Raw genomic sequence first — 19,274 nt, 5'->3', positions numbered from 1 at the left:
TTCAATAGCAAATTCAACAATGGCATATTACACACCTGACAGCAGCTTTCCCAAAACTACCATTATGTCCTTACCAGCTACTTCCTCATTTGAATGTCTCCTCTTTCTTAATTCTTTAAGGGGCTTCCCCAACTCTGGAGTCTGTAACTCAGAAGCTGACTGGTCCCAGTGCTGTGTGAGCATCTTTGTATAATGGTTTTTCTTCACGTTAGACCCTGGATATCAATAAAAAATCTGGGTCATACGAACTAAGATACAAATATGATTTTAGAAATTCTACACAACCCAACCTACAAATTTCTACACAACCTAATATTAAACAATTTTAGATTAGATTAGATTAGATTAGATTAGATTACTTACAGTGTGGAAACAGGCCCTTCGGCCCAACAAGTCCACACCGCCCCGCCGAAGCGCAACCCACCCAACATCTACCCCTTACCTAACACTATGGGCAATTTAGCATGGCCAATTCACCTGACCTGCACATCTTTGGACTGTGGGAGGAAACCGGAACACCCGGAGGAAACCCACGCAGACACGGGGAGAATGTGCACACTCCACACAGTCAGTCGCCTGAGGCGGGAATTGAACCCAGGTCTCTGGCGCTGTGAGGCAGCAGTGCTAACTAGAAATCCTACACAACCTAACTTAATTACCATTAATTTTTACATCTGTCAATATTGACAAGCTCTTCAGGGACTTTTACATTATAACTAAATTACAACAACCTTCTGTACGCTGCCTCTGATTTCTATTCAAGCATCCTCTGCTAGAAATGCATTAATACATAGAGTTCTGGCACTTTGACACATTACACACTTGAACTACTAGACACTTGGGTAATCCCCCCTCCAGAGGGGCAGAACTTTACCCCAGCAAGGACCTGACACCATTAAAAACAGGGAATGCAGAAACACACTGTGCAAACCAGTAAACTTCAGAGTAGACAATAAGTTCCTATTGTAATATCATCCAAATCTGGCTACAAGAACATTACCAAACCAGCACCACAGAGTTAGCTATTTCAATATCAGGGCATTGTGCACATAAAGTGAAAATTATAATCTATAAAACAATTCAAAGAAGGTCTGCACAAATGACAGCAAACTATACACATTGCTCTCACCACCAGAGTTAGTCTCAAAGAGGATGTATGGTGCACACCAACCTGCAGAAACCTTTACAGGAATTGCAATTAAAAAAATTAGGAGAACCTGACAAATTTAATTTTCGTTATGACAATAATAACATTCAAAACAGATCAGTGATCCAAAATGTTAACCCAAATTGCCTCTGCCACACCTGCTGTGCACTTCTAGTGTTTTTTTATTTGTATTTCAAAGTCTGAGCGTCTGCATTATTTTGTTCTGGGATTCCAATTAAGTATTTGTGCCGTTACCTATAAAATTGCTTTTAAGAAAATGAATACATCAAAATGAAAAACTAAAACAGGCAAGTTCCCACTTACTGATTGAATCAAAGGTATTCTCACATGGGTGACTTTTACAGGGTGTACTGTTTGATAAGGAAGCCTTTAATTCATTAATTGATGGAAAAGGCTGCTTGTTCCAGTCTTCATTATGTAATAAAGATTGAACATGTACACTAACAGGCATATCTACAAAATGTTAAAAATAAGATCATTTCCTCAGTATATGATTTTATTTACAAGCTGTAAAAAAATGTAAATGCATTTTGTACACAATATCACATTACAATTGTGAATTCACTCTTTGGGTTCTAGATGAAGTTAAAATACTGCTAAACAAAGAAATATACAATAAGAACAATTAAAGGTAGCTGATTTACACTTTCAGAAGGGAGCTTCTGGATTCAAAATCAATCACTTTGCTGTAAAATGTCAGGCAGGTATCCCACTGCACTGCAATCTTTTCAATTTATTCTATCCTCCTTAGAGACAGTGCCTCAACTTACTCTATTTCCCCCTTAGACACCAAAGGGTTGGTAAACTTTGGCCTGTGGATATTCTCAAACGTAAAAAATGGAATGTGCTAGAATTCCTTTGATTGCATCTCAGAAGATATGCTTGGAATTACATAGAACCTTTTATTATCTTCCAGTATTTTGTAGCCAGTGAAGTATTTCTGAAATGTAGTATGTTGAAATGCAGGAAATAGCAGCCAATATGCACACATCAAGCTCCCACATAGAGTAATATGATAAATGTCTTGCGGCGTTGATTGAAGGAAAACATTGGACCAAAGGGCCTATTTCCACACTGTAGGGAATCTAATCTAATCTAATACTCTGAATAACTCTGCTTTCACTTGAGGTTGTAGGTGGCCTTATCTGAATGGAAAATGGAAAATGAATCAATAGCAATGGAGCCAGTGCTCTTCTATATACAAACTGCACCCAAATAAAATACAAATATTCAACAAAACTGTTCTAGTGAGATAGAATCATAACCTAGAACTAGAATGACTAGGGATTTTTAAAAATCCTCCACTTTGTAAGGACAGCTTTCATACAGAATGGTTAAGAGTCATGAGACTTAAAACATTAACTCTGCTCTCTCCCCACTGAGGGGAAAGTGAGGACTGCAGATGCTGGAGATCAGAGTTGAGAGTGTAGTGCTGGAAAAGGGCTCTTGCCCGAAACGTTGACTCTCCTGCTCCTTGGATGCTGCCTGACCGGTGGTGCTTTTCCAGCACTACACACTCTACTCTCTCTCCACTAATGATGCCAGACAAGAAGAGTTTCTCCAGCAATATTTGCATTTTCTTCAGATCTTCAACAAGTGCAGTTCTTTGTTTTATTAAAAACAAAAAAATTGTGGCTCATTGATGATTACTCCTTGGGAAACAACAAGTTAGCACTATGGGACTGAAAGGTTCATTTTGCATTTGGCTATCGTGGAGTTCAAATCAAGTGCCAGCACTAAATACAAAGAATGTTACTATTATTTCTACAATTAAACGACATCCATAATCCAGCCATAGCTAGGAAATGCTTGACAAAGAAAAATGGCTGCAATGTATGACGCTAGTGCATCATTTATCATTGATATTTGGCGAGCAATTAGCAGGGTTCATTTATCACAGGAGTTGTTGAAAGCAGAATCATTGCCAATTGTTTATGGCACTAAATCTGTCTTATTGCAAGCATCAAAGAAATAATTGTATTTGAACATCCCAAACTAATGGATAATCCTTGAATGATTTTGATAATGGTCAAGCTCTCTCAACAGTTTTCAACAGGGAAAAAAAACAGAAAAGTTCAGAGTGCAGGAAGACTGTTGCACTGGAATTTCCAAGGCATAAGACCATAAGAATTAAGAACAGGTGTAGGCTGCTTGGTTTCTCAAGCCTGGTTGCCATTCAATAGGTTGATCACACATCCCTCATGTCCACTTTCCTGCCCTTTGCCCATAATCCACCTATTGATTAAGAATCTGTCTCAGCCATAAGTACACACAAGGTATCCTGCTGCTGCAAGGCAGCAGTGTTTAGCACTAAGCCACTGTGCTCAATCTTAATCTCAGTCTTAAAAGTTGCAACTCTTAATTTTAAGACTAAATCCTCCAATTCTAGACTCTCCCAGGAGGTTAAAAACATCCTTTCAGCATTTACCCTGTCGAGGCCCTTAAGAATTCAAAATGTTTCAATGACATCACCTCTCATTCTTCTAAAATTCAATGAGTAGAGTCCCAACCTGTTTAGCATCAGTCCATAAGACAATCCATCCACACCAGGGATCATGCTAGTGAACATTCTCTGATGCTATGAAACAATGTCTTCAATGAAACAATGTTTTTAGACCGACCATATGATATGGGAGCAGAATTAGATCATTCAGCCCATCAAGTCTGCTCCATCATTCAATTATGGCTGATAGGTTTCTCAACCTCATTCTCCTGCCTTCTCCCTGGAATCCTTGATCCCCGGTTAGGCCACTGTTGGAATATTGCGTGCAATTCTGGTCTCTTTCCTATCGGAAAGATGTTGTGAAACTTGAAAGGATTCAGAAAAGATTTACAAGGATGTTGCCAGGGTTGCAGGATTAGAGCAATAGGGAGAGGCTGAACAGGCTGGGACTGTTTTCCCTGGAGCGTCAGAGGCTGTGGAGTGACCTCATAGAGGTTTACAAAATCACGAGGGTCATGGATAGGGTAAATGGGCAGTCTTTTCCCTGGGGTCAGGGAGTCCAGAACTAGAGGGCATAGGTTTAGGGTGAGAGGGGAAAGATATAAAAGAGACCTAAGGGGCAACTTTTTCACACAGAGGGTGGTATGTGTATGGAATGAGCTGCCAGAGGAAGTGGTGGAGGCTGGTACAATTGCAACATTTAAGCGGCATTTGGCTGGGTATATGAATAGAAAGGGTTTGGAGGGATATGGGCTGGGTGCTGGCAGGTGGGACTAGATTGGGTTGGGATATCTGGTCAGCATGGACAGGTTGGACCGAAGGGTCTGTTTCCATGCTGTACATCTCTATGACTCTAAATCAAGAACTTACCTCTATCTTAAAGATATTCAGTAACTTGGCCTCCACAGCCTTCCGCTGCAGTGAGCTCCACAGCTTCATCACCTTTCCCTCACTCTGAAGCCGTGCCCTCGGATCACAAAAACTCCTACTCCATGAAACATTTCCATGTCCACTCTATTCAGGCCTCTCAGTATCCCGCAAGTTTCAGTGAGACTCCCCCTCAACCAGGCAGTATATGACAAGCCCTTCATTCTTAAATAAGGGGACCGAAACCATACACAGTACTCCAGATATGGTCTCACCAACAACTTGCACAGTTGCTGTAAGACTTCCCTACTCTTATACTCCACCCTCTAAGGGCCAACATTTTATTAGCCTTCCTGATTATCTGCTGCACCTATGTGCTCAATTTCTACCTTTCACTGAAGTTCTACGGGAGAATGCTGGAGCTGGTGAGATTGAGGAAGAGAAGGTACAAATGAGTGGATGTAGAAACCAGATGCATCAGGAGATTTCAACCCAATTTAATGAAATGCTGAAGGAGTGGATGACAGGCACTGAGTATTGAGATGGAACTGTATCTGCACTATGCAAAATTGACAACATTAATGGAAGATTTTGTTGCAAGTAGGAAATACAAAAATCAATTAGCTTTTTATTAAATGACCAACATTGCATTGCATAGCATCTGTACTGCTCACATTTGAGCATATGGATTAACTGAAAGGTCAAAGGTCGATTATGTTTTTCCATTAGCTGTTTTACTTAAATTGCTGAATCCAAACTATTGTAGTAGGCATGGATTGTGATAAACTGAACAATAGTGAAATCTATCAAGCAGCAAAAATCGTTCACCTGAGAAATATTTAATCTCAACTGAAAAATTATATGGCAAAATCTTCAATAATTCAACATAAACCTTAAGATATACAATTGCAACATCACACATTTGTTACAGAACTTTTCTGAGCCTATGGGCACCACAGTGCATTCAAATGACAGAGGTACCTGGATACTAACATTTAGGTTGCAGTCACCAGACAGAGAGGAAATGGGTGACCACCAGACAGGTAACAAGGAAATCTCCCCTGTAAAGCCTTTCTCTCCCTCAGAAAACAGGGAGAGTGATGACTTTTCTTTAGAGGCATAACACTGAGGCTGGTCCAGCTGCTTTAGGGGCTGTGAACAGAGAGAGGAAAAGAAAAAGAGGGGGAGAAGAGACATGTGAAAGGACAGGAATGGTAGGGGAATCATGAGTAACGGGAGTAGATAGACACATCTGTCTACCATAGATGTGTCACCAAACCGGTACTTTGTTTCCCGTATATCAGGTTCAAGGACATCTGGAATGGTTACAGGACATTCTGAAGGGGGAGGGTAAACAGGCCTAGTCACAATTCATGTTGGGACCAATAACATAGAAGAAAAAAAAAAGAAATGACATTCTGTAAGCAGACTTGAGGGAGTTAGGTAGGAAATTTAAAAGCAGGACCTCAAAAGTTACATAGTAGTATAAAAATAGAAGGATAGAGCAGAGTATCATAGAATCATACAGCACAGAAAGAGACCTTTGGGTCCAAATAGTCCATACTGACCAAAATCCCAAACTAAACTTGTGCTTGGCCCACATCCTTCCAAACATTTCTTATTCATGTACTTCTCCAAATGTCTTTTAAACATTAGAAGTGAACTGCATCCACAACTCCCTCTGAAAATTCATTCCACACATGAACCACTAAAAAAAGGGCTTCTTTTTATTGAAATGTCTTTCTCCTCTCACCTTAAAAATATGCCCTTGAGACTGGACATTCCCCACCCTAGGGAAAAGACACCTGCCACTCACCTTATCTATAGCTCTCACGATTTTGTAAATCTCTATTAGGTCACACCTCAACCTTTCCATGCTCCAGTCCCAGCATCTCCCTATAACTCAAAACCACCATTCCCAGCAACATCCTGATAAATCTCTTCTGGACTCCTCCCAGGTTAATAATATCCTTACTAGTAACAGGGCAACCTGAATTGGACACAGTACTCCAGAAAAGGCTTTGCCAACATCCACTACAACCTGAACATGAGATCTTGATTCCTGTATTCAGAAGGTCTGAGCAATGAAAGTAAGCATGCTAAATGCCTTCTTAATATGTGACGCAAACTCCAAAGAATTATGTACCTAAAACCTTAGGTCCCTCTGCTCTATAACACTACCAAGGTCCTACGTTTAATTGTATAAGTCACGCCCTTGTTTGTTTTACCAAAATGCAATACCTATTTATCCAAATCAAACTCCAGCTGCCACACCTTAGCCCCTTGACCCAACTGATCAACATCTCTTTCTTCACTGACTACTAAATCATCAATTTTGATGTCATCCACAAATTTACTAACTATGTTGTCAACCAAATCATTTACAGAAATGACAAACAAAAAAGTGGAGCTACCACCGATCTCTGTGGAACCTCATTGGTAACAGGCTTTCGACCCAAAAAACAACCTTCACCACCATCCTCTGTCTCCTAGCAGAAAACCAATTTTGTATCCAATTGGCAAGCTCACCCTGAATCCTACGTGATCTAATTTTACTAATTAGTCTGCCACATGGGACCATGTCAAAGGCTTGACTAGAGTCCAAGTAAGCAATGTCTACTGCTCTGCCCTCATTAACCTTCTTGGTTACTTTCTCAAAAAACTCAATTAAGTTTGAGAGACACGATTTTTCTCACACAACACCATGCTGATTATTCCTGATCATCTCTTGCCTCTCCAAATGCATATAATTCCTATCTTTCAGAATCACCTCCAACAGCTTACCCATTACCAAAGTCAGATTCACAGTTCCCAGGCTTCTCCTTACATTCCTTTTTAAACAAACACACAACCTTAGTTGAATCACTGAATGGAGAGATTGTTGCAAGGAGGGCTTTAGGTATTGGAGGAACTGGGACCTTTTCCAGGAGAGGGTGAACAGTACAGTGAGGCTGGGTACATGTGAACTGGAATGGGATCACGTCCTCACAGAAAGTTTGCCAAAACTGTTGGGTGAATTTCAACTAGACTGACAGGAGGGGAGATCCTGGCAAGCAGATCTTAAGGGGTAGAAGCAGAGTTATAAATAAAAGTGCATATGGAAGGCAGAGGAAACGTAGTCTTGATAAGAAAGTATCGAGTTTAATAAGGCTAAATCGAACATACACTTTAAAGCAAGGAGCCCAAGGAGTAAGATATACAAGCAGAGGGCACAGATAAGCACATGGCAGTGTGATATCATGGCTATGACCCAGGCTTGGCTGAAAGATGAACATGATTAGCAACTCAACATTGCTGGTTATTGAGCATTCAGACGAAGGACATGGAAGGGCATGCAATATTGATTAAGGAGCAACTAAAGCAGTGAGGAGGGATGATGTAGAAAAATAGAAAATAGGAGGAGAAGGCCATTTGGCTGTTTGAGCATGCTCTGCCACTATGATCATGGCTGATCTCCAACTGAAAAGCTTTTTCCCATATGTCCCCCACATCCTTTGATCCTTTCAGCACCAAGTTCTATATTCGATTCCTTCTTGCAATCATATAATATTGTGGCCTTGACTGCTGTCCATGGTAGTGAATTTCAAAGGCTCACCACTCTCTGGGTGAAGAAATGTTTCCTTAGTTCTAGTTGGTTTACCCTGTATCCTTGGATGTGACCCTGGTTCTAGACATCCCTGCCATAAGGAAAAACTCCCGTAACATCTGTTATTTGTGATAATATAATTTTTTTGGATGAAGATGTAGGTGGTTTATTTGTTTTTATTTATTTATTGGGACACGAGTGCCAATGGCTGACCAGTCGCCTGTTCCTAGATGCCCTTGAGAAGGTGGTAGTGATTTACCTTCTTGAAACCGTTGCAGTCCATGTAGGTACCTTCACAATGTCATCAGGGAAGGAATTCCAAGAATTTGACCCAGTGAAAGAACACAGATATAGTCCCAAGTCAGGATGATAAGTAGCTTGTAGGGGAACTTACAAGCGGTGGCATTCCCATGTACATGCTGTCCTTGTCCTTCTACATGGAAGTGGTTATGGATATAGAGTTGTTGTCATCTAAGGATCTTTGGTGAATTTCTGTAGTGTATCTTGTATACAGTACAAACTGCTGCTATTGAGTATTGGTGGTGAAGGGTGTGGATGTCTGTGAATGTGGTGCCAATCAAGTGGGCTGATTTGTCGTGGATGGTGTCAAGCTTCTCGAGTGCTGTTGGAGCTGCACTTATCCAGGAAATTGGGGAGTATTCCATCACACTCCTGAATTGTCCTTCAAAGATGATGAGAGGCCTTTGGGGAGTCAGGAGGTAAGTTATTCGCCACAGTATTCCTAGCCTCTGACCTGCACTATATTATAGCTGGTGAGTCCAGTTCAGCTTCTGCTCAATGGCAACCTCCAGGATGTTGACACTGAGAAATTGAGTGATGTTAACACCATTGAATGTCAAGGGGCAAAGGCTAGATTGTCTCTTATTCGATTCAGAATCTGTTGTATTTGTTGAGTATGTAGGTCACATCCTTCTCTGATCATCTGGCACGTCTCCTACATTTTGGATGAGTTAAACATTATGGTGAGACCCTCCCCTATCTCCACTTACACTTTGTCATCATCATAGAATCATAGAATCCCCACAATGGGAAACAGGCCATTAGGCCCAACAAGTCCACACCGACCCTCCGAATAGTAACCCAGCCAGACCCATTCCCCTACCCTATTACTCTACACTTACCCCTGACTAATGCACCTAACCTACACATCCCTGAACATCATGAGAAATTTAGCATGGCCAATTCACCTAATCTGCACATCTTTGGATTGTAGGAAGAAACCGGAACACCTGGAGGAAACCCACGCAGACACAAGGAGAACGTGCAAACTCCACAGAGACAGTTGCCTGAGACTGGAATCGAACCTGGCGCTGTGAGGCAGCAGTACTAAACATTGAGCCACCGTACTGCCCTGCCATCATAAAAGCCATCATACCAGGTGACACAGCTACCCTACACACAGTCAAGACTTTCCAGTACATCCTTACAACAATTTTCATCTTATTCATTACCTCTTCCATCACTACTCCCACTAACAGTAAGTTTGCAGACAGCAGAAAAATTGGTGAATTTGTAGATATTGAGGAAGGCTGTCAAATGCTGCAGAGGTTGGCAAATATTGTAGTTGGAAAGCTGGCTGGAGAAATAGCAGACAGAGTTGAACTCAGACAAGAGTGAGGTGATAAAATTTGGGAGGTCAAATGCAAGAGGAAAGTACACAGGAAATGTCAGGAAATCATGAACATTGATATACAGAGTGGGATCTTGGATTGTAAATCCATAGATCCCTGAAAGTGGCAACATAAGCAGTTAGATGGTAAAGAACGCCTTCACAGGTCAGAACGTTGAATATAAAAATGGGCAAATCATGTTGCAGCTGTATAAAACTTTAGTTAGGCCACATTTGGAGTCTTGGGTGCCATACTGGTCACCACATAATAGAAAGGATATAGAGGCTTTGGAGAGAGTACAAAAGAGGTTTACCAGGATGTTACCTGGATTGGAGTGTATTAGTATAAAGGAGAGGTTGAACAAACTTGGATTGTTGACACTACAGCTTCAAAGGTTGAGGTGCAACCTGGTAGAAATATATAAAATGATGAGAGGCATGGATAAAGTGAATAGTCGGAGCGTTTTTTTAAAAATACTATGGGAAAAATGTTTAAGATGATTTATGAGGCAAGTTTTGTTTTTAAAAACAGAAAATGGTAGGTGCCCGGAACCTGCTGCCAGGAGAGGCAGTAGAAGCAGTAACAGTTAAGAGGCATGTGGAAGACAGGGAATAGAGGGATATGGACCATGCACAGGAAGACAGGATGTTTTCAGACTGCCATCATGGTCAGCAAGATGTTGTGGGCCAAAGGACATCTTCCAATGCTGAACTGTTCTGTTTTATAAATTAAGCCTGTCTAGTCCTGTTAGACATTTATAGATTTCTGTGAGACTCCTCTCTTCTAAACTCCAGCAATTATAATCCTAATCAAACCAACCTCTTATACATCAGTCCTACCAAATGAGGAATCATTTTCTGATGAAGGGCTTATGCCCGAAACGTCAATTCTCCTGCTCCTTGGAAGCAGCTGACCTGTTGCGCTTTTCCAGCACCACACTCTTGTAAGTAGGAATCGGTCATGTAAATCTTCACTGCCCTCCTTGTGTAGCAAGAGCATCCCCTCCTCTGGTAAGGAGGCCAGAACTTCACACAATATTCTGGCTATGGTCCCATCTTTACCGCCTGCTGCACCTGCTTACATTTTCAGTGACTGGTATACAAGGACACACTGTTGTCACACATTCCCTTCTTTCAATTTATAGCCAGATGATAACCTGCCTTCCTGTTTTTGAAATCAATTATTTATCGCACATATCCACATTATAGTGCATTTGCCCAATATCTCAACTTGCGCAAATCACACTGAAGCATCTCTATCTCCTCATGCTTACCCTTCCACCCACAGAATCATAGAATCCCTACAATGTGGAAACAGGCCAGTTGGCCCTATAAGTCCACACTGACTCGCCAAAGAGTATCCCACCCAGACCCATTCCCCCTACAAACACTGATTCCCATCAGTTCCTCCCTCTCATCAACATTTCTGGTATGCTATTTCTGTCCTTGTTTGGAAATCAGCCATTTCTTTGTTTTCCATTCTAAATCCCTCTACATGATTAGATTCCCTACAGTGTGGGAACAGGCCCTTCGGCCCAACCAGTCCACACCGACCCTCGGAAGAGTAACCCACCCAGACCCGTTTCCCTCTGACTAATGTACCTAACACTATGGGCAATTTAGCATGGCCAATTCACCTGACTTGTACACCTTTGAACTGTGGAAGGAAACTGGAATACCCAGAGGAAACCCATATAAATCACGGGGAGAATGTGCAAACTCCACACAGACATAAGCATAAGCCCTTCATCAGAAAATGATTCCAAGCCAAGGGTGGAATTGAACCCAGGTCCCTGGCGCTGTAAGGCAGCAGAGCTAGCCACTAAGCCACCGTGCTGCCCCCATCTGATCATAAGGATCCTATGTTTGTGTTCACCAATTTTTTTCTCTCCACATGCTGTGTCTATTAAAACTTCAACGTCAATTTTTATCTTCTGAACAAGGATCACTGAATCTGAAATGCTGACTCTGCTTTAATTCCAAAGATGCTGCCAGACCTGCTGAGTTTCTCCAGGAATCTGTTTTTATTTCAAGTGTTAAGCATCTGAAATTTTTTTTTTGTTTAGTGGTTACACTAGAATTGTACAAATGCTGCTGAGGCCACAACTGGAACACCACCCCAGGTTGGGGTTATGTTCCTTGGAGCATCAAAAATGTTGAGGGGGGGCATCACAAAACCACAGAATCCCTACAGAACAGGAGCAAGCCATTCAGCCCATCGAGTCCACACTGACGCCCCCCCCCCCCCCCGCCGAAGAGCATCTTAAGCAACCCATCCCCCTACCCTATTCCTGTAACCCTACAATTCCCATGGGTAATCCATCCCTTCACATCCCTAGGCACCAAAAGCAACTTAGCATGACCAATCCAATTCACCCACACATTTTTAGAATGTGGGAGGAAATCAGAGTACCTGGAGGAAACCCACACAGTCACAGGGAGAATGTGCAAACTCTACACAAACAAACAATCACCCAAGGGTGGAATTGAACCCAGGTCCCAGGTGCTGGGAGGGAGCAGTGCTAATCACTGAGCCACCATGCTGCAACTTCAAAGAGGTATGCAAGATTGAGGGCAAAGATAGGGCAGATAGGAATACAATGTTGCCATTAGTAGAAGAGTCAATAATCAGGAGTATAGATTTAAGGGAAGAGACAGAAGGCCAAGAGGAGAGTTGAGGAGACTTGTTTTTAAAACACAGAGGATGACGGAAATCTGGAACTCACTGCCTGAAAGGGGAAGTTGAGTTAGGAACTCTCAGCCTTTGCTGACCAGTACAAACACAATGGCGAAATAGGTACAATGGCTATTTGGATGATGCACTATTGGCATATTGTTGTGTAGTACAATACCTTAGCCAGAATCATTAGATTTGGTGAAAATGCAAAGTTAAATACAACAGAATAAACTGGAAACATTTCGAATACTCAAAAGAATAAAAAAGGTACAGTACTTTGAAAAAAACTTTTGTAATAGGAAAATATTGCTACATAACCAGTCTTACCAGAATGGAGTGGCAATACTGGATGAAAACAGGGGTCCAATACAGCCACTTGTTCTTCCAGTGTCATCTTTCTTGGGTCTATTGCATCAGTTGTGCTGTTAGGACCACACATTTCACAGTAATGTTTACACTGTGCAGGTGTCACCTGTTGAACCTGGAAATGTAATTACTAGTTTAAAACAATTTGGAAAACAGCAATTTCACTTACATATTTTCATCAACTGGACTCACAGCAGATGACAATTTGAACCAAGCCAAATGTTCAAAGGAGTTACTGACCGCAACTTAGGAGGAAGGAAAATCACTATAAATTTTGTTCATTGCCAATATTCCACTGAACTACATTAATGTTCCCATTGAATGTAACCATTTTCATTATTCACAATAAGGAAAGAGATAGTGTCCCTGAATAATAATTTCCTTGCAGTTTATCTTTTCATGTAGTGTACTTCAATCGGCATTTATAAAGAAAACAGACTTTCATACTGTCAGATATCCTAAAGTAATTGATAACCAAATGAATTATCTGGCATTGAATAATTGTTTTATGGCTAAATATTGCAGTCAATTTATACAAAACAAAGTCCTGACACTAATGAGAAAGATTATGAGTTCACCTATTTTAAAATGGTATTGTATAAGGGATTACACAAACAAGAACACCAGAGGAGCTCCCAGTTCCTTCAAAATGTGCCTAAAGGTTTGCTGACATCTCTTCAATAAGCAAGTGTTCTTCTTTCAATAACTCATTTGAAAGTAATACCTCTAACGTACAAGAGAAATTGCTGGAAAAGCTCAGCAGGTCGGGCAGCATCCGTGGAGAGAAATCAAAAGTTAATGTTTTGGGTCTGGTGACCCTTCCTCAGAACTGATGATGGCTAGGAAAATATTGGTTTACTTGCAGAAGTAAGGGTTTGGGCTGGCCAGGGGTGTAAGGAGAAAGCGTTAGGTGTGGATAGAGCCCAAAGAGAGAGAAGAACAATTAGACTGACAAAGGAGTGGATAACGATCTGCTTGGAGGGTGAATAGCTGTTAATGGCAACTAGTAGTGACTAACAATGGATGACATGTAATAGGAGACTATATGATAATAACGCCTGGTTGTAGAGATTGGGGTGAGGATATGGGAGAGCTTAAGCCCCAAAGTTATTGAATTTGATAATTATTCCGGAAGGCTGCAGGGTCCTCAGGCAGAAAATGAGGTGCTATTTTTCCAGATTGTGCTGAACTTTGCTTGAGACAGAGATACTGGTCAGGGAGCAGGGTGGTATGTTGAAGCGGCAGGCAACTGGAAGCTTTTTTGCAAACAGAAAGCAAAGCAGTCAGTCACTTCGTCTATGCTTCGTTTCCCCAACACAGAGGAGCAAATGCAATAGATTAGATTGCACGAAGTGCAGGTAAAGCACTGCTTCACTTGGAAGGTGTTAGACCTCATGTCTTCCAATGAAATTCCCAGGGTGGTTTCAGGAGATCTTTACTGCAGCTTTCATTTTTAGTACAGCTTCATTTCTCCAGAGCAATAAGTTCAAGCTTACCTCAGCACTTTACTTGATGCAGTTTAACTGTTGATAGTCCTTAACCTGAAGGAAGTACTGCCACAGTCAGCAATTTGAACATAAAAAGTTCTGTTATAACACATCTTTCGTTAACGTGAATTGGCTGTAATGCAATTGGGTGAATAGGGAACACTTCAAAAACGCAAACTTTTGAAGTGTGGGTTGGCTATAACTCAATTACATCGCCAACACTAAGTATATTTGTATTATGTGATCTGTGTATATTGCAGGGTTGTACAAGGACGTAACGATCACCTAATAGTACAACTACTTGTATTTCTAATTAATCTAACCTTATTGCTGAATGACAAGGGGATGGACTACAGGCCTGTCCATCTATGATTTCATGATGTTACCAGACTCTCTCACTGGAAGGAAGAGTGGGTGAGGGCTGAAGTACGGGAGATGGGTCTGACCAGCCGAGGACCCTGTCAACAACAGTGCTGGGGTATCCTCGATTGAAGAAGAAGGTGGACATTTAGGCGGCTCCTTGTTGAAGTTTGCATCATCAGAACAAGTGTGACAGTCTCGGAGGAACTGGGAGAATTGAATGGAGTCTTCACGGGATGAAGGGTGCGAGGACATATAATCCAGTAAACTGGGAGTCATTGATTTAGCGTGGATATTGGTGGCCAGTCTATCTCCAGAAATGGGAACAGAGATGTCGAGGGAGGGAAGATTCAGAGATGGACCAGGTGACGGTGAGAGCAAGGTGGAAATTGGAAGCGAAACTGATAAACTTTTCCAATTCACGACGCAACACCGATATCATCGAAACCACCGGAGAAAGAGTTGTGAGTGGGGGTTGGAATAGGACTGGAACAAGGAATGTTCCACATACACCACAGAGACAGGCATCACTCGGGTCAAAGTGCCACCCCTCTGTTTGAAAAAAGATTGCTCAGGGTGAGGACAAGCTTGGCCAGGCAGGAGGCAGGGTGGTGGATGGAGACAGCTCAGGTCTTTGTTCCAGAAAGAAGCAGAGAGCCCTGAGACCACCTTAGTGGGGGATGAACATGTAAAGGGATTATACATGCAGAGTAAAGGAGGTGGCAGCTAGAGCCTAAAACTGGAAATTCTGAAACTGGTGTAAAGCATCCAAGATATTGCAGGGATGTACTAGAGCAGGGAAAAAAGACTGAGTCAAGGTAAGAAGAGATGAGTTCAGTGGGGCAGGGACCAGCAGAAATAAAGGACTACCCAGGCAGATCCAGTTGATGAAAGTTGGGAAGGAGGTAGAAGTGAGCTGTGGTGCAGAGGTGTAACACCTGTCAGTTTACTTGCTCCCACCTCACTATCTCAGGGGCCATACAGACCTTTACCTGTGCTTCACACAATCTAGTCTACTACACTCACTGCTGACAATCTCTTCTACATTGGGGAAACAAAGCATAGACTAGGTCACTGCTTGCTTTTTGTTCGCAAAACAAAAAAAAACTGGAGCTTGCAATTACCTGCCACTTCAACATACCACTCTGCTCCCTCGCCAACATCTCTGTCTCAAGCTTTCTACAATGCTCCAGCAAAGCTCAACACCTCATTTACTACTTGGGGACCCAGAAGCCTTCCAGTTTCAATATAACGTTCAATAACTTCAGAGCTTGATCAGAAATCATACAACATCAGACTATAGTCCAACAGGTTTATTTGAAATCAACAGCTTTTGAAGGGCTGCCCCTTTATCAGGTGCAGTGAGAGAGAAGAGCACATAGACCCAGAGTTTATAGGCAGAGAGATCAAAGGATCATACAACTGGTGGGAGTGCAGTGTCAGATAATAAGTCTCTGCAGGTGACTAAGATTGTTAGACGGTGAGTAAAGTTTCAACAGCTGAATAAAAAGCGAAGGAATGACCTATAATCTGAATCAGTGAAGCAGAGAGATAATTACAGAAAATTAAAAATAAGGTGGTGCTGGAAACAAAATAAATGACCTGAATAACGTGATTGGTAGAAGAGTCTAACCAAAGTAATAAGAAATTCAAAACTATACAAACTAATTAAGATAGAGAAATCAGAATTTATCAAGATGATGGTGTCAAAACAGGTCAGGAAGGAAGATTTTACAGATACACAACAGTGTGGTGGGGTCTCATGCAGCACAACATGAACCCAAGATCACAGGTGAGGCCATCTTCACGGATACGGAACTTGGCCATCATTGGCTCTGTGATACGGCGTTGTTGTGGATCTCGAATTCCGCTGTAGTGGATGCTTGTTTGAATATCGGGGTCTGAATGCCCCCGACTGCTGAAGTGATTCCCAACTTGGAGGGAACATTCTTGTCTGGCGATTGTTGAGTGGCAGAACCTTCTGCATATAAGCTGACATTTTCTTAGCTACCATCAGTTCTGAGGAACACGCACTCGACTCAAAACATTAACTGATTTCTCTCCAGCTGCTGTCAGACCTGCTGAGCTTTTCCAGCAATTTCTATTTTTGTCTCGGATTTTCAGCAACCGCAGTGCTTTCAGTTTTCCTCTAATGTGCAACTCCCTTAGTGTTGTAAATGAAGAATACATCTGGAAGATGTGCTTATGCCCTTGCATTTGTGAGGGGAGTGATGTATGAAAAAAAAACTCAACGGTAGAAACAATAGACATTGTCAAACTACACAAATTTATTCTATTGATAAAAAGAAAAAAAAGAAATAAAAGCAGATCACTGCAGAGTGGTTTATGAAGATAACCAATGACATATTAACAATGGTTTAGTTGGTCTCATGAAGATCATGACAATGAAAGCAAAATTTATTTACTTCCATAAAGATCAGGGCTGATTCATTTTTAAAAAACCATAGATGCTGGAAATAAGCAAGCCAAGTAGTATCTGCAACCACCAGCGATAGCTATAGCTTCAATGTAAAACTTCAATCCCCACAATGTAAATGTGGGGTTACGTGGATAGCGCGGGATGCTCTTGAGAGGTCAGTGCAGACTCAGTGGGCCAAATTACCTCTATCTGCTATGTAGGAATTTTGTAATTCTATGAAATAATTATTATTTTTATTGTAAACTTCAATGTAAACTCAGGAATCTCCTCTCAAAAGGTCAGCACCTCTCTAACCTGGAGTTCCTTTAAATGTAAGTCTTTGACCAAGCTTTGGTACATCTTTCCTCACATTACAGTATGTCTCAGCATGAAAGCTTGCTTTATTATACTCCAGTGAAGCATCTTTTGATATTTTGTTAAAAGCGCTACCATGGGGTGGCACAGCAGTTTGCACTGCTACCTCAAAGCGTCGGGGCATGGATTCCATCCACTCTTCGGTGACTGTGTGGAGTTTGCACATTCTCCCTATTTGCAGGAGTTTCCTCCAGGTGTGACAGTTTCCTCCCACAGTCCAAAGACGTCCACGTTAGGTAGATTGGCTAAACCAAATTGCCTTGTAGTTTGCAGGGCTAGGTCGGTTAACCATGATAAATGTGGGGTTACGTGGATAGCGCGGGATGCTCTTGAGAGGTCAGTGCAGACTCAGTGGGCCAAATGACCTCTATCTGCTATGTAGGAATTTTGTAATTCTATGAAATAATTATTATTTTTATTGTTTGGGAGAACCTATTCCAGACATGGGTCCAGACAGAGAATCTGAAATGTTAGTTTCCCCATTTTATTGGGACACTGCTTAGCTACTGAGGTTAACTTCTAAATTTTTCATTTCAAGAGTCCAGTTTCCCAGCCAGTTGATGTCATGTCTAATCACATTCACCCACCATGTTTCCACATCCATTCATGTCATTCTCCTTCACCCTCCCACCTAAACTAATATGGACTATTGACTATTTCTGCCTCAACCACACATCAAGCATCTTAATCAATGTGCTGTATCCTCCCTGGAGGTCAATACTGAACTCTTCACCCCTGCTAACGGAGTTGTTAAGATTCCATGTAGTGTTTCCAGTTTTCTTTCTCTAAAAAAAAATAGATCATCCCAGCCACCGACCTTAGTGAATCTTGGAAATCTACTCACAGAAATTCTGGAAATACCCAACAGAGGAGTCAGCATTTGAAACATGGTTTTGGGGTGTGCATTCTTTCATGAGTGCTGTCATCCAGTCTATTCTATTTTCAGAAGTTGACTGCACTACCATCTAGTTACAGCATTTGCAGGTTTTATTTCTGTTAATTCAAATTTGCAATCTTAATCCTCAAGTTTACGTTGCTGCCTGTTGCGAGACCCCGTCCCTAAAAACCCAGACGCTAAACAGCAAAAAAAATCAGGAGTAGAGTAGCTTGGAGAACTGGTTTTTTTTATAATTTTAGATTTCATTTCATATATATTAGAAGTTTAATTTGTCTGCACATAAGTACTCAAGAAACTCATGTCAAAATTGCTGAACTGAATGTGTACAATTAAGTTGCTTACAAATTATCTTTGTAAACAGTTGCTACCAAGGAAGATACACATAGATAAGAGAATTAGAACAAATTTGTAATTTAGACTCCAAATTTCCTTTCTTGATGTTTTGCCATTCACGTAATGAAGGAAGTCAGGTTTAATTAACTGTTTAGTGAGTTGGCAGGAGGAGCAATTTCCAGTAATGTCAATTGCTGCAAAAAGCCCATTCATGAATTATACTGTTTCCAGGGTAGCAAACATGCGTGCAAGCTTCCTAATGGAAATAGTCTGGCATTTGCTAAGTAATACTACACTAGACAAGTTCTTTTTAAATATCTTTGGGGTTTAAATTCTTCCACTAGCTCACTGTACGATGTCCTCAGTTTTATATTAAATTAGCACAAAAGGAACATCAGCAGTTTAGCACCAAGAAAACTAAATTCCTGTGTGGACTCTATTTCAATAACATGAGATGCAAGGCAATTTTATGGAAAAAAACACATTAGAAAGCAACTGCCAAATCTCATTCAGTTATCAGACCTGTGGATCTAACTTGCAAAGAATGAAGAATAATAGAACAGGCCCTTCGGCCCTCCAAGCCTGCACTGACCCATTTTGCACATCCCTACTAAAAATTAATCTTCACTTACAGGATCCACATCCCTCTATTCCCTTCCTATTTA

General features: G+C 41.3%; 1 protein-coding gene across 1 annotated transcript in view; it reads right to left on the bottom strand.

Moving 5' to 3' along the window:
- Window positions 1-19,274, bottom strand: part of kansl1l (KAT8 regulatory NSL complex subunit 1-like) — a 107,847-nt gene that overhangs the window by 27,931 nt on the left and 60,642 nt on the right. The window contains 3 exon segments of the mRNA XM_072578716.1: window positions 75-215; window positions 1,472-1,621; window positions 12,699-12,852. Of these exon segments, the coding sequence (XP_072434817.1) occupies window positions 75-215; window positions 1,472-1,621; window positions 12,699-12,852 (445 nt within the window).

Source organism: Chiloscyllium punctatum, chromosome 10 (assembly GCF_047496795.1).
Source record: "Chiloscyllium punctatum isolate Juve2018m chromosome 10, sChiPun1.3, whole genome shotgun sequence".
NCBI classification, from domain to species: domain Eukaryota; kingdom Metazoa; phylum Chordata; class Chondrichthyes; order Orectolobiformes; family Hemiscylliidae; genus Chiloscyllium; species Chiloscyllium punctatum.
The sequence above is the reverse complement of the archived record's forward strand: the minus strand, read 5'-3'. Positions and strand labels throughout refer to the sequence as shown.